The sequence below is a fragment of the Grammomys surdaster genome, unplaced genomic scaffold (assembly GCF_004785775.1).
Source record: "Grammomys surdaster isolate TR1022 unplaced genomic scaffold, NIH_TR_1.0 139, whole genome shotgun sequence".
Lineage (NCBI taxonomy): Eukaryota > Metazoa > Chordata > Mammalia > Rodentia > Muridae > Grammomys > Grammomys surdaster.
Window position 1 is genome coordinate 5,879,483 of NW_021604597.1, and position 27,825 is coordinate 5,907,307.

The following is a 27,825-nucleotide window of genomic DNA, read 5'->3' on the forward strand; positions in this document are numbered from 1 at the left end:
TTGTGTGTATAGAATCACTTCCACCTCTCTTTCTCTCTCTCTCTTTCTCTCTCTCTCTTTCTCTCATTTTTCCACTAAGCAGAAAGTCTCTTTTTTGGCAGACTAGCATGGTTTTTCTTTGTGGACTTCTTGGTCATTTGCTAGTACTCATCATCTGTAGGCTGACCCAGTGATCAGCATTGTCATGAATATTTAATCTCAATCAGGGGCTTCTATCCCACCATTGACTATTCTGTTCCCAGGTAAAAGACACACTACCTTTACATTTATAAGAAGCCTCAATCAGCACTAGAGCTGGACAGATATCTACCCTCTATGCAATTAAAATCTACTTTCCCATCAGTAACCCCAAGTTGTAACTTGCCATGTTCCATCTGGGTAGCTCTTAACTCCAATTGGCTGGCCCTCACGGCTATGTTTTTTATGATTCATCTACTCTACGGCAGCTTCCTCCTCTCTCCACCTTTTCGCTTTCTCCTTGTGGTTCTCCCTCCACCCAAGCCCAGGAATCCCACAACCCCACCTATGTCTCTTTTGCCCAACTATTAGCTGTTGGTATCTTTATTTAACCAAATGTTTTAAATTAAGGAGCAAAGTCACATTGTACAATGTGGATTCCCTGCAATCAACCAGGCTCTGAGGGCCAGTATTTATCATTACAATACACTACATAGCAAAAGACCAAACCTCAACAGATCAGTTACTGTTTGCTCTAGCTGGTCCTAGACTCAGTCCTGGGATCCTAGCCTTCTCACACCATACAGTTCCTATGTCTCCATTCAGAATTCTCTTTCTTTCCTTCCTCCCTTCCTCCTTTCCTCCCCTCCTCTCTCTCTCTTTCTTTCTTTCTTTCTTTCTTTCTTTCTTTCTTTCTTTCTTCCTTCCTTCCTTCCTTCCTTCCTTTGTTCCTTTCCCTTCTCTTCCCTTCTTCCTTCCTTCCTTCCTTCCTTCCTTCCTTCCTTCCTTCCTTCCTTCCTTCCTTTCTTTTTCCTCTCTTCTTTCTCACTTGGCTTGTATTCATTTTCCATGAGTTCACGTCTTGGGCTCACTGTGTGAAACTTCAGAGTCTAAATACCAGATTGCTCTGAAAGTGTCAGCATCCAGCTCCTGCTGAGCAAGGACATATGGCTGGTGCCCTCTCTCCCCGGAGATATTATAAAACATTCTTTTAATATTTTACAGAGATCCAAGAAAATAAACACAAGCTAAGAATGTCATGGATGGCACATGCTGCTTGTGGGTACATTTTGCTTTGTTTGGGGGAATGAATGTGTCTCAACAAGGGCAAAGATGCTCTTCCTCTGTAATAATATGCCACCACAGGCAATTTTTCTACAGGGAGCAGTTACTGAGTGACATGGGCCTTTTCTGTGTGCCTTCTAACATATTCTTTGCTAGCATACCACTGTTTGAGCAATTGAATTTTTTTTAATATTGTTATAAATTCTTTGACATTTTCACACATTGTTTTTGGTCATATTCCTTTTCTCTTGTGTCCTCCCGGATCCTTCTGACATCTAATGTGATGTTCTCAATTTGTTTTTTAAGTCCATTGAGTCTCATTAATGCCACCTATTAACTCTTAGGCATGTGACTATTCTGTGAACTATGTTAGAGTTACCAGGAGCCACCCCCTTAAAGAAAACTAATTCTCCTCCTTTTCTCAGGAGCTATCAATTACCAATAGCTCCTCAGCCAGGAGTGGAACATCCTGTATTCACCCCTTCTCCATGATGGGATTTTGTCTGGCTTGAGCTTGTGCAGATCTTATGAACACTGTCTTAGCTACTGGAAATTTATGCTTTCTTTGGGTCATTTGCCACCTATGACTCTTCAGGTCTTCCCACCACCATCCCCTACAGTGATCTCTGACCCTTAGGAGGAGGGTGTGATGTGATATCTCATGTAGGGATGAGCATCTGATGTCACTCTGGACACCTTGAGCAGTTGTGGGTCTCAGTATCAGTCATCTACAACAGTAAGGATCTCCTCAGATGACAGTTCAAATGTACACTAATCTACAAGCGGGATGCAAACCATGGGGAGTCAGTTTGGTACTATTTAATACTCATTAACAGAGTAATAGTGGCCGGTTCTCCCCTCGCTACTCTCTAGTCACATATTCTTGACCCTGATAGCTGTCTGGGATGGGCTCCATCCTGTGGAGTGGCTTTAAGTCTAATCAGAAAACTTGTACTTGGGTTCCAACCTGAGAGCATATTTAACGGGAAGGTGACTTTACCAATTTATTTGCCCTAGATGAGGACAAAGACAGAATTCTCTGGTGCTGCTGCTCTTACTATGGCCTAGAGATTTCCACGAAAGGTCAAGAGTGTAATGCCAGGAACAGATAAACAAATGGCCCGTGTTGCTATCAGCAAGACAGAAATCCAGAATTGCTTTCCTCAATTTCTATGCCTTAAATCAAGTAGGTTATTTTGAGTAAAGTATTCCTTGGCATTGCTATCATTATGGTTTACATTTGGTACTAATATATGCTTTGGGGCTCAATTTTAAATACCAGCTCCTCCTAGAAACACATACTTAAAGTAATTAATGGATATTATTAAGTAACTACAGTTCTGCTTCTAAAAATCAAGAGAAAATTGTTGTGATATTAAGATTAGTGACCCTCTGTGGGGTTTGTTTTCTGATATAAGATATGAGTAAATTTGGTAGAATATTTAACTGTGTTATAAAATGTGCTAGCTAGAGAGGTGACATACTTCTTTAGAAGCCCTGATACCACCCAACCCACACTTACATTCATCTCCCCTCAATGGTAGGCTTGGGACAGAATATAAGATGCTGGCTTCCTGGGAGACAACTCTGTCACCAGCTCTAAAATGCCTTCTTGCCTGTAGAGATAAATTTTACCTTCTCAGATTTCATACAAGCCATGGGTGTAGAAGACTTTAACATCACTCTTTCAAGAGAATCCTACAGCTGAGGAACTCACTTTCCACACCAACCTGACTGTCTTTCCATTGTTTCGTGAAACGTGAGGTGAGGTGGGGTCACAGCTTTGGTTTTGGAGCCTTGCATAGCTCTATTCTTGCTATATATCCCTAAGCAATATTGCTGTAAGTATGGAATCCGTAAGTTCAAGACTAAATGCCCTTTCATCAAAAAACACATTCAAATTCAGAAAGGAAGTTTGCTCAGAGATTCTGGTCAGAGACTTGCTCTATCTAGTTTTTTTCTTGATCTATTTTCAAACTTGCCAAGCCTTCAGAAGTTTCTTGAGGAGTCCTTTGAAAGGCTTCTGTGATCTTACTCAACCAAGGCTTCTAAGGAGCCCTCTATGTAGGTGAGAGTAGCACTCATGCTTGGTGCTGCCTTCTCACCGCTTAATGCCAAGTAGCCTGCCTTTCCTCTTTCCAAGGAGTATCCTCTCCATCTCAACCAGGAAGTTCCAAAAATGGTTTCATCCTTCTCTATCCTCTGTGAGCCTCATCACTCTTGGGTTCTTAAGCAATTCATTCTCAGGCTCTGGCACTGAACGGACATCTACAACTTCCCAGGAGTCTTCGGGGTGACCTTAAGAGCTGTTCAGACAACTATCATAGCCTCCCTAGTGGAGAGGAAAAACTGAGATGCTGGGCACAATAGATCACATTTGTATTCCCAACACTTGGGTAGCTGATGCTGGAGGATCACCAGTTTGAGGGCAACCTGGGCTATGTAGGGAGATCCTGTGTGTGGAAGAGGTGAGGGGAATAAGTAAATGAGTGGCAAGGAGGATGGTTACAGGCATGGCTACATAACATGGCTCTAGATTTGTCTGTGCTAACACATCCGTTGCCCTTAGATGGGATAAGTTCATAAACATCTGCAGACATCTTTGTACAGAAAGAAAGAAGCCCTCTCAAAAACAGGAATACTGAAACCTACAAGCAAGAAAATAACTCCCAACCAAGGAGTCAGTTGATTCAAAATTAAGTTTTATTTTTAAAAATTTCATTTTTCAGATCGACTGCTCGGGAGTATGCTCTGAAAATCATCAAGAAAAGTAAATGCCGAGGCAAAGTGCGTACCAAGTTTACTCTTGTAAAGCTTGCGTTCCAAGGGTAGATAAGCAGAAACTGGTTTCCTAACACAGTGCAGCCCAAGAGGCACATTTTGATGGCACAGAATATCACAAGTTTAGAAGAATATATAATTTTATTACTATTCCTACAATAAATGGAGTGGGGATGATTTGATTTGATTTTTCCTCTTATCTTTGCTTGCTTTATTGTCTTTTCTTATTTTTGTTATATGCGATTCATTCTGTCATTTTATAGGAAATTTTATTACATCTCACCAAGATATAGCTTCCCTATCTTCAGGTTGTTGTACTATCTTGAGTTAGTCCCTCAAATATTTTGGGTCTATTAAAATAATTTATCCCCTTTACAGGAACACATGATCCAGAATGAGGTCTCCATCTTAAGGAGAGTGAAGCACCCGAACATTGTTCTCCTGATTGAAGAGATGGATGTGCCGACTGAACTGTATCTTGTAATGGAATTAGTAAAGGTGTGGATTTCGGTTTTCTTTCTTCTTTTTTTTTTGCCAAAGAAAAACTATGGTTGTCATATTTGAGGCTAGGGATGTCCAAATATGTCAATGTTGTTGTGGTCAAAAATGTTAAACTATCATTTGATCAAAGAGAAGTCCTTTAATTTGTTCCAATTTTTATATACACATTTTATTATAAAATCACTGTTTTAATCACCTTGTATCTCTGGCTCACAGAATAGAATTTCACCATGGCATTGCTCTTTAAACCAACAGCTTCAGTGTGTTCCTGTTGCCTTGCTGTGCACGATTAAAGAGATGATTAATCCCTGTATTTTTATTGGACAGTTCCCCGTAGGCTGATTTTGTGGGGAAGATGAGAATAAGTTAAATTTAGGAATGGGAAATCGAGGCACTTGGTGATGGGTCTGTCTGATTGCCGACTGTATGTTGATCAGATGACTACAGCAAAGTTGTCATCACACTGAGCAGCCTTTCTGAATTCTCTCTGTATAACTAAGACGTCTCAACTAGAAGAGAGAGTGAGTATCCTGTCTGAGCCAGAAAGAACTGCCTTGAGGCCTGAGCCTGCTTGACCTGGACAGCATCCAGGTCTTTGCATGCTCTCAAGCACAGACATACATGTCCTGCTGTATAACTAAGGGTAGGGGACCCCAGTAGACCACAGATAATATTCCACCTCCTCCTGCAGCTCAGAAACAAACTTCATACCTGTGTGACACCCCTGTCTTTGGGAAAAACAGGAACGGGAGGAGAAAACATTTGTTTAAGTTTGCCGAGGAGCCATTTCTTGGCCTGTAGTGAGAGAAGTTTTCAGGGAGGAAATTGCATAGAGGAACAGAGATGCCAACATGGTTTGGGAAACCTGACACCTGACAGCCTCCAGAACTATGTGTTAATTTTGCTGTTTTGAAAGGGGAAATTAAGCTGGTCACTACATAGTGACATAGGAATGCATTCGGGCTCTGGGCTCAGCTGGTGCTTGGTCAATATTCAAGAAAGATGTTTTTAGTAAAGCACACCCAAGCTCTGAAAGGACTTCAAATACATGCAACTTAAAGTTGAGCCCCAAACCACTGTTTGATCAAGTAGTAATAAGTTATAAAGAAACCAAGGAAATAAAAGATCAGAGGAATAATAGACCCAGAAGACTATCTTTGGCATTCTCTGGCATCTCCCCTTTCCTCTCTCCCTGTCTTTCTTGTCTTTACAAGTTGTGGGTCATGTTTTCCATTTCTTACAGAGAAACACATTATTGAAAAAGAAAGCTCAACACCCACTTCAAGAGAGCTAAATGTAGCAAATCAAAGAGAGAGAGAAAGAGTGAGTGTGTGTTTCACACGTGTCTTAATAATTTCAAAGGCACGAGAACATTCTGTTAAAGATAGGAATGCAGCATTACCTGGGGGAGTTTTAGGACTATGAATTTGCATCTCAGCTAGCAGTTGGTGTGTGACAGGTAGCACATGTCACCGAGTCCTCCACATGAGGCTTCTCAGCTGGGGACCCAGATCCACCTCCTCTTCCCTGGAAAGGGGGCTGTGGAGAGAAGCACATGTCTGCTGCCAGGTCCCATCCCTCTGCTCTTTTTTTAAGCTCAGGAGAACATGTCAATATCTTTCATATTGAGGAGCAAAATCACCAATGAGTCTTTGATCTTTTGAAAGACAGTAGCAGAGAAAGCCCTTAGGAAGCCCCAAATTCTGATCCATTCTTTATATCCTTTCTGGTTTGTCAGTCTCCTCCACGGGCAGCCTATCGGTCCATCTGTCAATATCCTACTCAACCAGCTGCTCTCTTCCAGGGTGGAGACCTTTTTGATGCCATCACTTCCACTAGCAAATACACAGAGCGAGATGCCAGCGGGATGCTGTACAACCTGGCCAGTGCCATCAAATACCTGCACAGCCTGAACATCGTCCACCGTGACATCAAGCCAGAGAACCTGCTGGTAAGAGGAAAGTCATCCTTGGGCAGCTTGATTCCCCAGCCCTCCCTAATGAATGAACATTTCTGCCCATTTTTCTTTCTTTCTTTTTAACTGTTTGCCTTTTGGGCTCATTTCTATTGTGCTCAGTTTGTCTTTAAGGTGATCTATGATAGCTTACCTACCCTCAAGAACATCCGACTTCTTAGGAAATCCATTTTAGGGACAAGAAAGGTAACAAAGTTCTGGAAAACAATCAAAGGCTGGCTAGGACAAAATAGTGACTGGGAACGTTTCCACGGCTGCACTTGTATTCTTCTACGATAAGGGGAGACCCTTGTTAAACACAAGAGGAGAGGCGGGGAGCACATGTGTATGTCCACGTGTGTGAACAGACATGGGTGTGTTTGAACAATGACCTGAGGTCCATTTCTAGTGATACATCCAATGTCTTCCTCTCTAACTTCCATCTTACTTTTTGTGAGAGTCTCTCACTGAAACCAGAACCTACCCTTACCAATTCAGCAAGTCTAGCTGAGCTACCAGCAGCAAATCTCAGGTATCTGCCTGTCTTAACCTCCTCTGTTCTGGGATGGCAGGCATGTTTGGCCATGCTTAGCTTTTGTATAGGTGCTGAGGATCCAGTAAGTAAAGGATGCTCAAGCCCTTTAGTTATTGAGCCATGTCCCCATCCACCAGTATTTCTTTTACTATACCAAAGCGAACTAAACTGGAAGAAATAGATGTTATCACCTCAGCACAAAAGCAATCATGGAAACGACAGATCTTAGAAACTGTCTAGTGGTTGGCATGTGGCTCAGTTGGTAAAGTGTTTGCCTAGCACTCAGGAAGTCAAGAGTTCTGGTCCACTCCTGCATAAAACCAGGGATTCTTGGCACAAGCCAGTAGCAACAGCACTTGGTTGGTAGAAAAACCAGATGGCCAGATGTTAAAAGTCATCCTTGGCTACATAGGGAGTTCAAGGCCAGCCTGGGTTGTTTGATCCTCTCTGAACAAAACAAAGTAGAGAAAAGCCCTAAAGCCCTGTCTTTCTTTTCTTTATTCCTATTTGCTTTACTGTTTATAATTTTCCTGTCTGGGTCCTCCATGCCAACAAATGAGTGTCCTTCCCAGGCCTCCTTACTGAACAGCTAGTCTAGATGGAAACAGAAACCAGGCCGAAGGAGCTATTCTGGGAAACATGGAGTAGCATAAACCTTACTGATTCTTCAGGTTAGAAACTTAATTATAAATAAAAACGTTTTTTCTCCCACCCACCCAAAAATGGTCTGCCTCCGCCTCCGCCTCCGCCTCCGCCTATCTCTCTTATTTTCCTTTTAGGGGAATATTTAAAACCCAGATTTCTGTGCCTTAATGTAGCTGTACTAAATCAGAAATTTCTGTCTGGTGGCAGGATACAGAAATCCATACCACAGCCAGCTACCTGAGGCAATCAGAATGCATATGAGAGCCAGACATATAACACACACCTTTAATGCTTTAAGGCAGAGGCAGGTGGATCTCTGCGAGTTGGAGGCCAGCCTGGTCTATTTTGTGAGTTCCAGGACAGCCAGGGAAGTATAGTGAGACCCTATTTCAAAAACAATTAAAATAAAATATCCTAGCTCCTAATTCACAAATAAAAGATGATGAAACCTACCACTGTAGAGAATCACTTACATATTCAGCGTCACATGAGGGGCTTTTAAAAATTCATTATCTTGTTTAAAACCCACAGCCACTATATGGAGTAAATTCCTTAGCTCTTCCAATTCATAGGTCAAGAAACTGGATACCTAGAATTTAAATGACTTGTCCAAGGTTATAAAATAATATATACGTAGAAAACTCAAGATCTCAACTGAGTTCCAACTTCAGTGAGCTCTGAGGTAGGGAGAGGCTAATCAAGAGCCACTGTGGGCTGGGTCCCATGCAAGGGTACTAGACACATTCCTTCATGGAGTTGACATTCAAGCATCAAAGACGGGCATTCAAGAAATAAATATGCACGCAATTACTTCACTGCAATTACATTGGTAATCTTGTAGCCGCTGGCTCAAGCAAGCCGCCAAGGTCAAATGGCAGGGGTCTGACTTAATTGCACCTCAAATTCCGAATCTCTGCAGCAGCCTAAACATTCTCTTCTGCATAGCTGCCTTCGTGAACTGCAGCAATTTTCTGTCATCCACAGTCATTACTCCTGTATCCTGCTTCATGGAGCAGTGCCTCATGGGAGCAGACTTACAAGTGGGTCTTTGTTAAGTAAGTTCTCTATACTCCAAGCCTCAGTGATTAGACAATCAGGCTTCATTTCCCTCCGCTGTACAGTTTTGAGGCATCCATTGTTTATCAGTTCCTCGCCAGACCATTATCCAGTTCTGTAAATAGCTCTATGATTATACAGCAGTGTGCTTTTTTTTTTCTCAAAATTGTAATTTGCAGGATATTTTTAAATACCCTGGAAACTTTAACTTAAATGAAACAGAAAGTAAATATATATACTTTCTCCTCTTTTTTCTCCAACCTATTTCTAATTTGACTTGAAGTATATAAAGAAACTGTTGCATCCATTCATAATAGTTATTTTAAAAACATCACAAGAAACTAATAGATTCGCCTCCCTATTGTAGTGTTTGTGATTTGGTACATTTTTGAGGAATGAATCTATTGCAGAATAAATATAAAAACAGAACACATTTAGCGGGATGAAGATGACGTTTCTAATTACCCGTGAGATCCCTCTTGATTTGAAATGTTATTGAGCTTTCCATGGGAATAGGAAAGACCATAATAGGAGTACATCTTCACTGGCTCAGAGTTTACAGTCTGCAGGGTCTGCTCTGATGCTGTCTCATTTTGTAAACTTGAACAAGCTCTTTAATTTCTCCAAGCCACCTTCACAAGGATTTTATGAAGACAAAAAGATACATAACTGTCAGGTCCTTTGCTTGGAGAAACTAACGATTATTTTAGCAAAGTGGCAGTAAAGTTAATACAAAATTTTAAATATATTTACTCCCTACAAGAAAACCGAACACATACAAATTCCACATACTGCTTCACTCTTTCATTGAGAGACTTCCAAATCCATCTGAATTGTTACATTGTTAACAAGTCCTTTGCTGGTTAGATGTTTGATTGAGAGTTTTTAGTTAGCACAGTGGAGATATATATATATATATATATATATATATATATATGTCAAATACAGATTTCTTTCTATGTAGTCTAATTGGGTATACAGAATTCTGGGTATACTTTACTTTTAAGTCTCATAGCACAAATATTAGAATGCAGCATAGCTTTGAAGATCTGTACTGATTATGCAAATGACTGATTTAACTGTGTTTGATAAGGTCACAGTATTTTAATGAGAAAATATGGCCTTCCCTACTGCACTGGGTTCTGTTACACTTTAGGTGAGAACTGACAGCTGACCCAGAAAGAACACAACTTATAGATTTATTTTTTCATCAATTTTAACATTTTTCCCTCCATGTCCTTCATGTGTTGATTTGCTTTGTTATCAAACCCGGTGCATAATAATCAAATAGACGGGTGACAGACGGGAGGCAGAGTGGGCAAGACAAGCATGAGAATGAGCTATGCTTCATCAAAGAACGAAGGACAGATGGGCTCAGGCCATTTCTCAACCCCTCAGTCACGTACAGGAGCCACCTTTGCTTTAGTATAAACCTGTCTGAGGGCAGAGAAGGTACAGTCATTCCCCAGCCTCACTCCTGCATCGAAACTAGTACGCATGTACGATGCAAGACAAATTATGATTGAAGGGACTATTTTAAAATCAAAAGCTATGAAACCTATTTGTTGGACATGTTAGGGCCACTGCACACATGAACACGGATCTGCCCCTGACCAAGCCAGCCAAAATCCCAGTATTCAATGGGCTCATGAAATCTCACCCCTACCTGAGGAACTTTTGGCAGTTGATGACTGCTGGCGTGTAGGCAGTCAGTTTTACTCAGTGGCGCATGCCCTGGGAAGCCAAAGCACCAGTAGAGTTTGCCCTACACCCATGCACATGCAGGGTATCAGTAAGTTGACTCAATAGGTTTTCAGAAAAGAACACATGAAGTTGTCAGGAAAAAGTAGGAGTTGGATAGGAGAAGAATTTAAAGGAGAGATAATAGGAGGCAGGCTTGATCAAAACACATCATGTGCATGTGTGAAATTGTCAAACAATAAAAAAAAAATAACATTTTTAAATGGAATAAAATCTAATGCATGAAGTTCTTAGGGATGACCAGCAGATGGCAACATATCTTGGCAACAGAACACATCAGTCACACCTACATCTCTTCCATAACTGATGGGTCTTTTCAAAACTACACACAGTCGCCACCTCACAAAATTTAGTCTTTATTGGCAAAAATATAACTAAATCAATGTTTTTATTAGGCTATAAAGTAAACAGATTGTTTTTATTTAAAAAATGCAAATGCTTAAAACCAGTTTTATCCCTAACTCCATAGTACCCTGAAGATAAAGGTAGTTTTTCTGAAATGCCTCTCTTGGTAGAAAATTCTCTCTCAGAAGTCCCTGCCCAGATGCTTGCCCAGATCCACGATGCCCTTCTCGCTGTACTCATTAGATGGCTCATCCTCCATCAGGGTCCACTTGTGTTCTGTGGACAACTCAGTTTCCATGCATGACAACACTAGACTCAAGAGATAAGGGATGTCCTTCTGTCTCAAACCTGAGACTCTCAATCCCCAGATAAATCCACTTAGATGTGAGACTCGTAGCATTGTTAGAGATCGTGGGCAGTGAGAGACTCTCTCTCCAGAGGCTACGGACAAAATGACACCAGGTAGAATGTATTTTGTCCTCAGGCAACACACATAAGAAGTAGAAGAAAAGAAAGAAAGAAAGTTCTGGAAGTCTACAACCCGTACTGTTCACAACAGTCATTCTATGTGTGAAGACTCTTGATGGGTTCAATTCCTTTTCATTTATAATAATCTGACTTTCCTAATAATTTTTCCTACAATGATATATGAGCTACTAATTGTGTGACAAAAATGTAATGACATTTTTTTTTAGAATTGCTGTAATATTAAGTTCCCTAAGTTTGGGCAAAATTCCTAGGATCTGGAATGTGCCCTGCAGCTGTGTGGCCCCTGTGTTAGATAATTTCATGATGATTTTAAATTGGGAGTGAGGATCAGGTTTCCTGGGGTTTCCGTTCACATCTTTCTCTTCCTGGATATCACCCATGAAGTGCTTGGACAAGAGATTTTATTTCTCTTAATACTGTAATCTCTCCCATTGCTTACTGCTGCCTGGCCTGCATCAAGTTCTTATCAACTTCATTATTTTGCTTAACTTGTGGTTTCTGAAATATTTGACATGTAGAAACATTTTTTTGAACTTGCATTAGTTTCTTTTCCCCCAAGAAATTTAATGTAAGACTGGTGGTCATAAACTACATTTTGCAAAATAATTCCCCACTTAAGTGTTGCCCTCCTTTGTTTTTTAAGAATTAAAGACTTAAATTCAACCCATTTCTTAAGAAGCATTGTGAGGGCTTTATCCCCCTCCCCCAATTGCCAAGGCTTTGGGGGGGGATTATCCTCTTTTTAAAGTGACTCAATATATAATAAAAGGTAAACCGAGCCCTTCTCATGGCTTTGCCCTTTCACGCCACTTTGTCAAGTCTACTTGGTGAAATCATTGCTAGCTCCTACTGAGACCCTCTGTAAAAACTATTTCCATGGTTACAAACAATTCATAGGCCACTATTTCAGCAGGATTAGCCTTGAATTTTCAGTAACTCTGAGAACTGTGTGGATGCTAACACATCTGTTTTACCAGTCAGCTTTCCCTCCCCCCGTAAGAAAATCTCAGAAACCACTTGACCAGGCTCAGGTTATCTGAGAATTTTCATATTTTATGGTCACTGTTGCAGTTTTATGAGTATATATTAATTTTTTTTCAAAAAACTTTTCCAAATGGTCTCAGTTTCCCATCCAAGGGAAGTCAGCATATGTACACACATCTCCTGTTCAACAAGATACAGACAGCACAAGACTTCAGGTAACGCAAAAAAAAGATAAAAAATAAAACCGCTTTGAAAAACAAACACCAGCATCCCCTAAATCTATATGTTGAACTTTCAGTATATTGATCCCCAATAGGGCATGCCCTCAGCTTCTAATTGAAGCCTTTTTCATAATTGTTGTCATTTGACACATTTTAGTCTGTCAAATCGTGAGATGTCTTTATGGCCATATAATAAACCCAAGAGAACAACTTCTCTGACTGGGGCCATCTGCAATGCTCGCAAGACTAGCTTACAAAACACTGACAGTCTTTATGGTAATAGGATACATATGGCAGCCCACAATTATGTGTGGCTGTATTCAATTAGTGTTGTGCAATCACACAGTTTTATGGCTTAGTTAAAACAGTGAGAGCACTACATGCTGGGTAATTTGCACTAATCCCCGTCTTTTTAATAGCCCCTCGGAGTTTAAAATGTTGGGGAACAGCTATGGCATTTAAGGGGCTTGGGATGAACGTTAAATTATACCTCATGTTGCGAACTCCTTGACTGACAATTAATGTGCTCCCACTAAACGTGTGGGTCATGTTTTATAGAGGCTTTAACATACAGTAGTGGCAAAATGCTCTCCCTCGACCAGAACCCAGCTCAGGGAGTTAGGGTGTCAGGGTCTGTATTTGCAGCCTGAAAAATGGCCCAGATCTGAAGAACTGCCCAAAAAAACCTCAGAATCCATTCTGAGATGTGCTGTTTCTTTAATAAGTTTGTATTTTATTTTGTAAAGCCCATGAGCAACGTTAAAATTTTATTTTTAAGTTTGTGTGTTCAGAAGAGCCATGGGGGCCAGAAGAGAGTGTCAGATCCCTGGGAGCTAGAGTTACACGTTGTGAGACACAGATATGTGTGCTAGGAACTGAACTTGGGTCCTCCAGAAAAAACAGAAAGTGCTTTTAATGACTGAGTCATTTTCTCCAACCCTGGGACTTAGCATTTTAAATGAGAATTTGTGAGCAATCTTCGTGCTTTCTAACTTTTAATTAAAATCTTGGTTCCATGTGAATTTAGAACTGTCCTGGAAATATTGTGTAAAGATAGTTTGGGGGAATGTATGTCGTACAAACAAACAAACAAACAAAACGGAAATTTTTAATTACATATGCAAGTGGATTCACTGGCTCACAGGCCTGTCCACAATATCTGCAATGAGAGAAAAGGAATGCCTATGGTTAACACCAGCACCCCTGATGAGCCCCATTTGTGAGAGGGCTCTGTATACCATGTAAGAAAGGGGCACTCCCATTGGAAGAGAACCCTGGTGTATCCCTTTCCTTCAACCACAGTGTTGACAGAGAAAAGCCCTGGAGTATCCTTGTTTCCTGCCCCACCTGACAATAAGTTAAACAGAATTCCAAACCAGAGGCCTGGCCATATATTCACTCACCTGCAAAAAACATTTTGTTGAAACATTTGCAGAGGATTCGTGTCTTGAAAAGTTTTCAATTACATGGACGTGGTCTTTGTCTATAAGCTTTTTTTGTATATAAGTGCATTAATATAACTTGAGTCTCCTTATACTCATGAAAATTCTATTACACAATTTTCAAAGATTGAAAAAAGTCGGAGAGGGTGTTACATGAGTGTGTGACTAAAGCAGTAAAGAAGGAATACACAACTATAGCTTCAGTATATTTAAATGCTATTTGGGGAAGTATTAAAATTTTAAAGGATGCCTCAATTATTTTATGTAGCATTTTGAATTTTCTTTTTCCTTTGCCTGTTGGCCTTTTGCCATGCTGGGGTTGAACCCTGGTCCTTATATTTTTCTTACCTTGGATGATATTGTTCATCCATATTAAATATAATTTATATGCAGTTAGACAGAATTCCTATTAAAATGGCAATCATTAGTAACTCCCTTCCCATGAGGAAGGTACAGGGTCATATTCAGAACCACAACAGGCCTCTGGTGACTGGGTCCTTTAACATCTGGTTTTGTCAAACTTTTGAATAACGTTAGGTGATATAGATACTGTGTTTAGGGGTGGGAAGCTTCCTGTATAAATGGGGTTGAATATATCAAAATCTGCTCAGCCTCACAAAGTACACATCATGAATGCCCAGACCCCACAGAACATCAAAGCAAGAGAGCATTTTGCAATTTAGAAAAGTTATTGATACCAAACTGGAATTCAGGAGGTAAACAGCTCTGGTCTATATGGGAAATGAACTAGACAGCCGACCTCAGCATTCCCATCTCGGATTTCCTTTCATGAAAAGCATTTGCTTATTGTTTGCATGACCAGAACAGCGGGCACAATAAAGTTTAAGCTGACTGGAGAACATTTAGGCTGAAGACACTACGGTATTTTACAGCGCTGGTGCCTCAAAGTGCTAACTCAAACTTGCACAGTTGCTTCACTAAGTAGAGAAGACAGTGTCCACCCCAGAGGACGACTGGACACATGGCTGCTTTTGGCCTAACAGCACAAATGCAAGTCTAAGACTGGATGCCTACCCAAGGGCAACCCAAACTTGATCAGGATCCAGAACCCTAGAGACAAAGAGTGTACGTTATGAGCACACACAGATGTAGACAAATAATTTCCATGCAGAAGAAAAAAAAAAACCAGTCTCTCCAGAGAAGTAGATCTAACTCTGTCAAAAACAGTCCACTCCAATTGGTCATTTCTGATGCTACAGATGAGCTGGTCAAACATCTGCCCACATGTTTCAGTGGAATGCAAAAGCAGAAAGATGTCGAATGCACACAGTAGCAGTAGCAGTGCTCCTGCTATTTGGAGATGTGTCTTGCTGTGCAAGAGGCCCATTCGGCTTCAGCAAGTAACAGATGATCACAGACTGATCACAGGGACATGCAAGCCTTAACTTGCTGGGTAAATTATTTTGATGAATGTGGAAAACTTGACCATTTTTTGGAAGGACCTCTTGAAATCTGGATGCAGGGTTCTAGTGTGACTCTCTTCATCTTACAGGTTTCAGGAGAGAGCACCTATAGAATTCTGCTTGCCCTTTATCCTTTGAAATCAATGCAATTGTTTGAGCTACTTTTAAAAGCAGAGGCTTTTGGGTTGATCTCTGGCTAATATTAATGGAGCTCACAGATTTGCCTAAGAGTCACGAGAATGCTTGTTGTTCTGTTAGAAGACTGCAGACTCACGGCCTTAATGAGGAAAACTGACCGAGTGCTAACTCTACACCCAATAAAACTTTCCAAATTGCCACAGGTGACATGAAATATTAACATGCTTTTCAATTATTAATAGAAATATAAATAGATCTTGTTAGAAATGTGGGGCACTAAAAATAAAGGATTTTAATATCCGTGTAGATGTTTGGTTCTATTACTGAAGGGTGGCATGCTTAGTCTCACATGTGGAAATGAAGTGACTATTTTTATGACTGGTAGATTCGAAGCTAGAGACTTTCTCAGATGCCTTTTGTGGAAACATCAAATGCAGATATGCAAAGGGAGAAATGCCAGCACTGTTATTTCAGAGGTTGGTCTTCTTGTGTATTTTTAATGCACATGTTATACAAACCACCCTGAAGCCCTTCACTTCCCAAGAACAATTCAATAAATAGGACCCCACACCCCCATTTCCATTTGTTTTACACTTATTTAGTGTGTGTGTATGTGTATGTATGTGCATGCGTGTGTATAAGAGTGTGTGTGTCTGTCTGTCTGTCTGTCTGTCTGTCTGTCATATATAAGTTCTTGGATGAAGCTTATGTCATCAGGCTTGGTGGCAAGCACCTTTGCTCACCGAGTCCTCTCCCAGTCCCGACATCACTGTTTTTGTGAGCATCTACATCCTATTGTATGAACACCCCCATTATCTGCCTGACACATTTCTACTTGCCATTCCTTCATTGCTCCTAATACTGCAATGAAACCAAGATGTGCCCCTGGATTCTGTCCTTGCAGAATTGCCCGGGCTTTTGTTACTTCATTTACACTAAACCTAAACTGTAGCGCTCTTGGCTTTATGACACTTAGGCCTTTTAACTTTTCTTTTAGGTGTATGAGCACCAGGATGGCAGCAAGTCACTCAAGTTGGGTGACTTTGGTCTGGCCACAATTGTCGACGGCCCCCTCTACACAGTCTGTGGCACCCCAACATATGTGGCCCCAGAAATCATCGCAGAGACTGGGTGAGTGCCCCCCTGTACTTTAGAGCTTGCAAAAGAATACAAGTCATTAAAGAACTATCCCACTTGGACAGAGTCAGCTACCATCTCTCCCCTCTTCCCCTCCCTTTCTCTTGCCTGTTCAGCAAATTTCCTCTGTCTTCCAGTGCCAATGACTATCAGTTTGTTTAAAGCTTGCATTTGGTCTCTGCTAAAGGTAAAACAGCTATTAACCATAAAATTACTAATAAATGTCCAGATAAGAGGACAAACATACAGCAATAGTAATTAAATCACTTTTAAATATAAAAGAACTGGACACTGTTGTATCCTGTAATAAAGTCGCCTTGGTCGTTTTTCTCAGCTAGCTCTATGTCCTGACCCTATTTTAATCATCTTAGACAGCTATTATTCCTCTAAGGAAAGCAAATGTCCTGAGCCTCTGAGGACCAGCCACTGGATATTTGCTGATGTATGTGCAGAAAGAAATGAATGTCAGTCTCTGCCTTGGACTGAAAGGGGAGTAAGCTGTCATGTAGGTGCTGGGAACAGAACCTGGAAACCTCTGCAAAGCAGCCAGAGCTTTCAGCACTATTTTTCAGCACTATTTTGCTTTGTTTCCCTTTTTGCAGATAAATTTTTTATGTGATGTCGTTTTTACTTAACTTTTAAAAGTTAAAATATATTATGCTCCCCCTTCCCCTGCTTCCCTTCTGATCCTCTCATACCCCATCACCTCTGTAACTCATGGCCTCTGTGTTGTTGTTATTATTACACACACACACACACACACACACACACACAGAGAGAGAGAGAGAGAGAGAGAGAGAGAGAGAGAGAGAGAGAGAGAGAGAGAGATACACATACATATATACACATATAACATTCATACACAAGCCCTGATGGATCAGTTTATTGTTGCCTGTATGTATTTCAGGGATGCCCATTTGGTATTAGATAACCAAAGGATACTCATCCCTTTGGAAGACTAATTCTCTTCTCAGATTTTAGTATTTCTCAGTTCCCTATGGATCTTTGTCTAGAGCTGGAGCCACATAAGATTTGTCTCTTCTCCATTAACACGTTTATTCCCCATTATCCAGGTCTTGTTTAGGCAGCCTATTGTTGAGGGATCATGTGTGAAGCCTCCTGATCAAAATCTAGGAGATCCACGTAGCTGATGTCCTGGACCTCTGGCTCTTACACTCTCTCTTCCCCTTTTCTCGTGATGTTACCTGAGCGCTGGATGCATGATTTGTTTAAGAATCCATTAGGTCTGGTCTCCCCACGATATGTTCACTTTGGTTGGTTGTGGTTTTCTGCAATGGTCTCTGTTTCCGTAGCAAGGAGAAGTGTCTTTGATGAGAGGTAGACATAAGGACAAAGAATTAGAATGCAGTTAAGAATTGTTCTGATTTAGTAAAGTGGCAGTCATGAGTTCTTTCCAAGATACATGGCTTCACTAGCCCTGGGGAGCTGGCATGATTTCCATCCTGTTGATTAGGCCTTAAATCCAATTAATGAGCTGTTGGTTACCACTGAGATAGGAGTGCCACTACTTCAGCCTTAGGCTCTCTGGATAAGCTGACCATTGCTATGGTTCATGGGCATCACAGCCAGGTAGGGCTGTTGGTTGCTTCCCTCCACTGGCACCTTGCACAACACATTCTACTACTACGAAAGCACTGTTTGTTCAGGAGAATGAGTCTTATTTTAGTTGTCAGATTTTTTAAAAGTTGGTTTGGTCTCTTTGGACTTTCGGTAGAAGAGTCATGCATTTTAGCTGCATAATTTGTCCTGGCTGACTTTGCTAACTCCAACATCACTTTTTTTTTCCAGATATGGCCTCAAGGTGGACATCTGGGCAGCTGGCGTGATCACTTATATCCTGCTGTGTGGTTTCCCTCCATTCCGTGGGTACGGGCAGTAATCTTTTATTTGGCACCAACAAGTCATGTCTCTGTTCTCTCAGTGATATATCTGCCCTTCTTACACAACAGAGCCTGAAGTAGCAGGAAACACACTTGTGATTTTCATTCTTTTTTCCATGATGTGTGCTAATTTACATGCTTTCCAAAAATCTTCCTCACATGGTCTTTAACCTCATTCTTTGTTAATTTACCAAAACAGTTTCATACTCTCATTTTTAGTGGATTTAAAAAAAATAAATTATGCACTTTAAGGGTATAAGAGGGCCTCTAGGACATAAGCATGGAGGGGGGTGTGATGAGTGGGCATTCAGCTATGCTTCTCTTGTTGTTTGTCTGCACAGAAGTGGAGATGACCAGGAGGTGCTTTTTGACCAGATCTTGATGGGCCAAGTGGACTTTCCATCTCCATATTGGGATAATGTGTCAGATTCAGCTAAGGTAGGGGTCAATCACTGCCCTGTTCCTTAGAGCCTGGTGCTTTAATGGAAGTGTTGACTCTAAATCAGCATATAGGAAGAGACCAATGTTAAGAGTGTGACATCAGGGCACATGTAGGTAGAATTACTGGTTTCCCAAGATTTCACAAACATCAGGGCTCAGTCATTCCAAAAACTGCTTGTCCTAGAGCCACCACCTTGTTGCTACTCGTTAGCACCTCAGGTTTCTACACAAGACTATTGTTTGCCCTGCATGGGTTTTGATTTAATGTCACCCTCTCAATGCAGCCACTTCTGGCCACTGTTTTCAACTGTAACCCTTAACCTGGCTCACCTGATCCACCTTGCCTCATCCACTTGGCCTTGCCTACAATGTGTGTTCTTAGTCTCAAAAAACCAGAATGCACACCCTCATGTTCCCTCCTTCATATTATATAACTGTCCATCTATATCCACTTACCTAAATAAATAACCATGTATAGATAGAAAATTAAATCTTATCTATGCAAATATGCAATTAATTTCCAAACTCTCCCACTAGAATGAAAATTCCCTGAAGGCTAGAATTTTTGTCCACTTTTACAAATCTTTTTTCCGCATATATGTGTTTGCCTGGAACTGCACTTGTGGGTGCTGGGAACTGAACCTGGGTCCTCTGCAAGAGCAACCAGTGCTCTTAACCACTGAGCCATCTCTCCAGCCACTGACCTTTGCCCATTTAGTTGCCATATCATCAGTTCTGGCATCATGTGATGTACTGTGTACATCAATGCACAGCCAGTGGTCAAATGCAATCCGTAAATCAGCAATGTATAAATTAGTGAATTAGGTGATCAATCTGAGGGAAGAGAGCTCAGTCTCACTCTCTATTGAGACGATCAAAGTGGACGTCATGGAGATGCCATTATTCAAGTCCAACCTTATAGGAAGCCTAGGATTTAGAGGCAGGAGGGATGGAGCTCATGCTTCTTCATCCTGCTAACCAAGATCAGCATCTGCATCTGCATCTGTATGGATGGTGGGGAGTGCTGCACAGCAGGCGAGCTACAGAATGGCGAGAACCTGGACACGAAAATTGAGCAAAGTGGTAACTTTGTGTATATATATATCACATTTTTAAAAAGTATCTCTGCGTCTAAGCACGAATAATTTTAGCTGGTGTATTAGTAGACCCGGGGGGAGCAGGCATTTTCATCTCTTTCAGATGTCAATAGGTTGAACAGTCCTAATTTGAAAACTTCCAGATCCAAATTCAATAAAATCTGAAATTTGAGTGTCAACACATGTCACCCCAAATAGAAAATTCTGCACCTGTGACAGATTGGAGTCAAATACAGGCATGCTAAAAATACCATGGGCAGGTATTCGCAGGCTATTCACATAAGGTGCATACGAAACAGTTCAATTTTGTGTTTTGATTTGTGTTCCATCCTCAAGATACCGTTATGTGCCTGAAAATACTGAAAAATTGAAACAAAAATCCAAACCCAAAAGGTGTTTTGAGAAACAGAGAGCCTGACTTAAAGTTCTAACTTAAATTCTTGAAAATTCAGGGTTGAAAACTTGATCATTTTCTGGTCATTCGGTGCATATGCTTTTTTTTCCTCTCTTGACTTGGAGTTTCATTTGAAGCTCCCCTCCTTAGACGTGAGCTCTGTGTAGATAAAATGATGCTAACTGGACAAGGGCCTCTCATCATCTTCCACCAAGCCCACTCTTGGACTCAGGACTATATCAATACTGGAGAGAACTATAAAAGGCAGGCCCCACACCAACAGATCTGAGCAAGAAGCAAAGGTGTTCTCATGCATAAATATACTCTCATTATATAGCCCAAGCTGGACTTCTGAATGCAGGGATTCAGATTTGAAGCAACACCCCAACGTAGCCCTTCAGGAATACAGTCAACTCTTCCAGCTAGCATTTTATAGCCTGGGAGCTTAACAAGACCCACTCTAAGTCCTGGATTGAACCCCAAAAAAAGGCCTGTCTCTGTCTCTCTCTGTCTCTCTCTGTCTCTCTCTGTCTCTCTCTCTCTGTCTCTCTCTCTCTCTCTCTCTCTCTCTCTCACACACACACACACACACACACACACATCCACTCATTGTGCAGGTTAGGAAATGACTGAGGAAAGTAAAGGCAGACTCTACACCAACAGGCATCCTGTGTGGGACATAAGGAACTGGATAACATGTACTCCCATTTCTAATCCAACATGGACAGATGAATGACAAAATCATTGCTCCACCCAAAGCTGCATCTCCAGAAAATGTTTTTCTTACTTTACTAACTAGCTTTTGGCAATCCCTCCTCCATTCCTTTTCTTTAATCCTGAATTTGCTGCCTGGAAATTAGGGTGAGGATCCATTTTTCCTTTAGTATGTCAAAGAAGAATTTTAAAGTAGTTTTTGAAATATTTTACTTATTTTTACTATATACATATGTTTTGTCTGCATACAAGCAAAAACATCTAATGTGTACAGTGTCTGTAGAGGTCAGAAGAGGGCATCAGAGCCTCTGGAACTGGAGTTACAGGTGGTTGTGAGCCAGCCTGTGGGTGCTGGGAACTGAATGCTAGGTCCTCTGGATATACAGCTGGACTCTTAACCACTGAGCCGTCTCTCCAGCTCCAAATTTGCTGTTTATTTTTAGTGTAAATTCTAAGCAACTAAGGAATCTGGCTTTAAGATAAAACAGTCTAGTAAAAAGTTGGATCACTTATTATTTAACATGAGTAATTTCTTGGCATCTAAAAGTATCTTGTGAATTTTACTTAAATATTTATCAATATAAATAAATCAAATAATTTTTCTAACCTGCACAAACAAGTAAATATCAACATAAACAAGAAGTATATTTGTGTCCCAAATCTGAAGGTGTGATCTAGATGTGATTTAGGTTGTGAACTTTCCCAAATGCTTTAGCAAACTGAAATCGAAAGCCTGAATTAGCAAAAGATTGGCTAAATGGAGTCTACTGTTTCCCTCACAGGAGCTCATCAACATGATGCTGTTGGTTAACGTGGACCAGAGATTTTCAGCTGTGCAGGTCCTTGAGCATCCCTGGGTTAATGTAAGTGAACTTCTTTCTCTATAGTCACTGCCAGAATTCCTTTAAAACTCTATCTGCAGATTTCCTGATGGTACTGCCTCATTCTTGAAATGCTGTGTTTGGCTTGGCTCCCCTCTCTAAGCGGGTCAGACCAGTTACAAACTCAGCCATGTGCCCCAAGAAGACTTCTGATATGTTCATCTTACTTCTTTCCTAAAGAACTGCCTTCCAACTGGGAGTTAGACATGGTTGTGGTCCTGATCCTCCTGTCTCACAATGACTTTCTGTGGAGAGATTGGGGCTGGGTAACTGTTAACAAGACAGGCAGAAATTCTCAGTCAGTCTCCATACCAGAATACAAGTAACCCAAGGTTCTCTCGTCTGAGAGCTCAGCACAGCACAGCTCAATCTCCAGTCTGCTCACTGTACCTGGTGGCCCCCTGAAAGTAGATTTTCAAAGTGGCAGCTTTGAGGCCCTGTGTTCCCAAGCTCTTGAACAGTGCTTATAGCACCCCTTTTTAAGGGTCTAGTGATACTTTTTTACCAATGGAACCATCCTCAAGAACAGCCATGAATTTTTAATCCTGTATCTGTCTACCAATGATTAGTAAGACCATTCTGGTAAGTAATCATTGTAAGTATTCATAAAGGGCATAAGTTCAAGACTCTGTAGCACTGTTTTAAGTATCCTGTATATATTCAACCATCATGTCTGTCATCACCACTTGGTGACTTTCTAACCCAGTTACCATGTAGTCCCCAGTTATAGATGGGGAAACGCCACAGAAGGGCTGAATGGTTCTTAGCTCCAGCATCAAAAACAGATACAAACTTGTTCATAGAAACAGGCATGACACTAACAGAATCATTAGTTCACAAATAACAGATTCTGTCAATGTCCCTACTGCCAGATGTAGCTCTATGATTTTCCCAATGTAGTCCCACTTGGAGTTGAGGCAGAATTTGTAGCCAAACATCCCACACTTGAAATTCAAAGTCTGGAGAGCCCAGTATACCACACTATGTCTGTCCTCGCCTTGTAATAACTGAAAATACAGGGAATATAGCAGAGGAGTGCCACATTAGCTCTGACCTCACGGTAATGTGACCCCAAGTCAGTTCCCTATTCAGACTAGCTGGTCCAATGTGGCGGTCACACCTTATCTCAGGTGTGTGTGAGAGAAGAGGTACACACCAGCTGCAGGCTGTGCTGGTGTCAGTAATTGATTCAGAATGATCTTTGTGGGTTCACAACTTTAACACCCATGGTCCACAACTTACCAAATTACATGTGAGACCTAGAAAAACTGAGCTAGCTGACCAGAGACTCAAGAGTAAGATTCGAAGCATTGCCTTCTGAGGGAAAGAGGTTTCAGATGACAGGAGTCCTTTACGATACCTAAATATGTTTTCACTGTCTCTCAGACCTGTCCTCCATGAACCTTGTCTAACACAACCAAACAGCTTTATGCAGTGAGCATGGCTGCCCCAGAAGCCTCTATGGGGAAGGCCGGAGAGCACTTGATGGGATAACTCGAGAGTTCAGTCCCTTGATGGGTCAGCTGTGGCAGACTGTGGGTATAGGCCACAAAATAACCTTCCTTGTGAGTGGGTCTGAATCTATGAGGCACTCTAGACACTGCTGGAAACAAGAGTCCTTATATTCCAACTCCAAAGCACACACTAATAATACTCCCCACCCCTCCAGGGTAGACGCACATGGCTTTGTCCTCTGCATGAGGCAGCCGGCACACCTCAGCACAAAGACCTGTCCCCTCAGCTGCCTTGCTTACAGTTTCACACAAGCCTTGTGTCTGACCAGTCCCTTCCTTCCTCAGTTCTGAACCTCTGGACATCTGGGTTTCTGCTTCATTTCAATTTTTCTCTAAGGTTCTCAAAACATGTAAAACTTTTTAAAAGGCAAATCTAGATCTAAAATAAGACACAATAGCCCTCTATGTCATTTAAATAAAATTGACAGTCTCATGGGGAAAATGGATATTGGTTTTAGAGAAATCTTTTTAACGTTTGGTGGAGAGAGAGAGAGAGGAGAGAGAGAGAGAGAGAGAGAGAGAGAGAGAGAGAGAGAGAGAGAGAGAGACAGAGAGAGAGAGAGAGAGAGAGAGAGAGAGAGAGACAGAGAGAGAGAACTTCGCATTGAATTATCTTTATAGAGCAACTAAGTCAGAAACTGCTTGTTTTCTTTGCTTCCAAATAATAAATTTTAACAGTAAGCTTTGGTAACCAGTGCTTAGCCTTGTTAAGGTCAACACACAAAAGACCAAGCCATCAAAATAAATGAATTAGCGATTTAAAGGGATATAAATTTAACAAGACATTTTGGATTTGGCAATCAGATTATATCTGGCCACCATGGAAAGTCTGTCCCTGAGGGGGCTAAAGGTAATAATAGTTATGTAAACCCTTTGGCTGTCTGCAGAAAACATTTCCTGTGCTCTCATTAGTCCCGATTTTCTGTATTGCTTATACGGTGACCTTCCACCTGGCCCACTTGGAATTGAAAAGGCGATTTCTAATGAAACAAAAACTAGAGCAGAAGGGCAGTGTGTGTGTGTGTGTGTGTGTGTGTGTGTGTGTGTGTGTGTGTACACTTCAGCAAAGTCACCTATTTTAGCCTTCATCCTGGAGTGTCCTTTAAGCAAGTCATGTTTATATTTTTTAATACATTCTGGGTACCAGCTTTACCTTGCCCCTCCCTCAGTTTCTTGGGCCTGGAAAGTGCAATGGGTGATGGATGGCTTATCACAGGGGTCCACTGATCCACAGGGACAAAGGCATCCTTGATATGAAATCTCTTGTGATAGAGGAACTAAGGGAGGCTCATCCAGCCTGGTGACTTCAGGCAAATTTGTTTCTCTCCCCAAACCTCTTTCCTGCCAGAGAAAATAGATTGAGGAAAAGTAAAGTCAATCTGTCTACCCTTTGGGAGGATAGGAAGAGAAGCCCATGCATAAAGGTTAGGAACTGACAATCTGCAGTCCAGCCCTTAGGTACTTAGTAGGTTTTACTAGATTTGGTCTAGGCAAAGCAAACAACTGTGTCATCTGTTGTCACACAATAATAGAATGAAAATTATGGATGTGCTGGTATGTGGGTAGCCCCCAAATGATTTTATTTGTATGCCACAAGCTACTTCTCAATGATGTGTGCATTAGCAGCCCCGTGGATGCTGGCTATAATACAGTTGCAAAACGCCAACAGGAACTGTCACAGCCAAGTTCAATCACCTCCTTGGGCCCTCTCTTGTATATAGGACTGAAGCAAGCTTGCAATGTGACTAACAAGAATAGCCAATAATTATATCTTGATCATTTTAGGAATAAGGAACAGTCACTTTCACTGAAATGAGGCTTTATTGACAAGTTGTGCATCTTGGGGGAAAGTTCAGATGACCAGATACTTCCAAGGCAAAAATCTCTTATGTATAATTAGGATCTAATAAGTTGTAGTATATTTAAATTTTGTATTGCTTTCTTTGTCTCATTGTTGTTGTCTAATTTGCTAAGCCAGCTTAGCCTGTGCCATTTTTCAAACACTCTCAGGTGCTATAATTTTCTTAATTCACATTTTTCTTCATTATTTTCTTGAGCTTAGTGAGGAAGAAACAAAGGCAGAGAGACGTCAAAGCATGAAGCTCTGTGAAGCCTCATTCAGGGTCTGATGACTGGCTGTACCCTTAGACACCCATTGCTTTGTCACGATCACTATGGAGGCTTTTCAAAGCTCCCCGTGATGGCCCAGACCAGCTTCCAGTCTCGACTCTAATGAAAGGACTGGTTTAAATAAGATAAGCTGGTGCTAGCACCAAATGGAGACTTCTTATTTCTTCCTTAGCCCTTACATTTAGTATTGCTTCCTTTATCTTGCCTAATTATTCCTTTGGACAGATAGTGCTGAGACAAAGTGCTCTAAAAAGAAAAAAGAACAAGAGAAAGACGAAAAAAGAAGTCTAGATGATATCTTAGGATAGTCCATGAAGACTAATAGAATTCAACCATAGCCACACAAGAACATAGATGCACTCCCCCTATTGTGCTGGTAGAATGGGTGATAAGAAGTAAGCTGAAGTGACATTGTAATTAAATGGAAAATTACTTATCTATATTCATAAATTACAAATGATGACACGAAAAGTCACTTCCATTTGGGCGTTTTCTTCTCTCACGCCAAGTGCAGTGTGAATCTCAGACTCAGAGGATTCTGAATGCTGGAAGTCCTGGGGTCATGTGGGGCTGGGAACTTTAACAAGAACAGTGGGCAATGCACCGGGAGGTAAAATACAGTGGTTATTAAAGAGCACGCTAATGAATCTGGAATTGTTTTACATTAAATCAGAATATCCTCATAGTAAACTATGCAAGGCTTCACTGCTTCTCATAAATCTACAGATATTTTTAATAATAGAGTCTGGCAATAAATGGACTAGAAACCAGATCCCTGATTCAAACCCAAAAGCCATGGGGAAGGCAGCTTTCTAATGTATGAACCTGACATGCTTCCCCAAGGAAAGAGTGACTTCACATCCGAGCCCCCACCCCCTCCCCACAGCTCTTCCTCGGCAACCCTGAGAAAATGCAGACCAGGAGGTTAGCTCTCCTGCAGACAGCTGGGAGAGTTCATTTTCCATTTTGCAAACTAATTTTGTTCTTGTCAGTTGCAATGTTCTGCCAAGTGGTGGATGGGAGTTTCTAAATCAAAAACCACTAGCCTTAAACCACAACCAGCCTGACTCAAACTTCAGAAATGATTCCCAAACCTGAGCGTATGGTAATAATACTACAGCTATTTGTAAAATACTGCCAGGTTTGTCACATCTAGAAAATTCATAGCACATTTTTTGGCACATAATCTATTCTAAGTAATAGTGATAAAGATGTATATATAAAAATGCATGTTTTTAGTGAGTTCTATTTATTGCATTGATGCAAAGCAGTAAGTTAGCTAACTCCTACCATCAATCTGTATGGCTCAGGTACACACCAGAGCCCTAAAAATCTGGTTCTTTATGTCTTGTAATCCTCTTATATTCAAGGTCTTCAAAAGATTTTATCAAGAAATGAGGCAAACCTGTTCTGCAGTGGGGGGGAGGGGGAGGGGGGAGAGGGGGAGGGGGAGGGAGGCAGAGAAGAAACAGAGAGAGAACAGAGTCAGAGACAGAAAATCTGTGGGAGTCTGTGTATGGGAGTCTGTGTGTGTGAGTGTGGTATGTGTGTATGTGTGGTGTATGACTATGTGTGTGACTGTATTTGTGTGCACGAGCATATGGTTTATGGATATGTGAGTGTGTGCTATATGACTGTGTATATGTGAGTGTGGTGTGTGTGTTTGTGTGTGTATGAGTGTGTGGTGTGTGTGAGTATGTGTGCATGAGTGTATGTCTCCGTGGTGTGAGTGTGTGTGTGTTGCCTCCTGTAGCTGAGAAACTTTATTTCATTGAAGAAATGTGCTAAGATTTATGAAGTCCAGATTATCTCTGACAACCTGTGAGAGGCTGGTGCCTTTCGCCACTTCCACGTGAACTGATATGATAGTCCCAGCAAAGCTCAAACCTTCATTGAAGTTTAAGGCTGGAAGCCCAGAACTCCAGCATCAGAAAAAGAGTCACTAGTGGATCTGACAGGAGATGAGAACCAGAATCAGGCTGGGGAAAGAGAAAGGGGGACCTTGTGGCAGAGCGAGAAGCAAACCCTCTCCTCAAGTGCCTGCCTCGGGGAGCCTGGCGAAGGGAAACTAGCAAAGCTGCTGGTGGCCCAGAGCATC

General features: G+C 41.3%; 1 protein-coding gene across 1 annotated transcript in view; it reads left to right on the forward strand.

Moving 5' to 3' along the window:
- The window catches only part of Dclk1 (doublecortin like kinase 1), a 281,860-nt gene that overhangs the window by 233,608 nt on the left and 20,427 nt on the right, over nt 1-27,825 (forward strand). Inside the window, exons 9-15 of the mRNA XM_028763452.1 lie at nt 3,972-4,029; nt 4,402-4,521; nt 6,329-6,475; nt 16,516-16,649; nt 18,465-18,542; nt 18,898-18,994; nt 21,985-22,065. Of these exons, the coding sequence (XP_028619285.1) occupies nt 3,972-4,029; nt 4,402-4,521; nt 6,329-6,475; nt 16,516-16,649; nt 18,465-18,542; nt 18,898-18,994; nt 21,985-22,065 (715 nt within the window). The remainder of the gene's footprint in view (nt 1-3,971; nt 4,030-4,401; nt 4,522-6,328; nt 6,476-16,515; nt 16,650-18,464; nt 18,543-18,897; nt 18,995-21,984; nt 22,066-27,825) is intronic.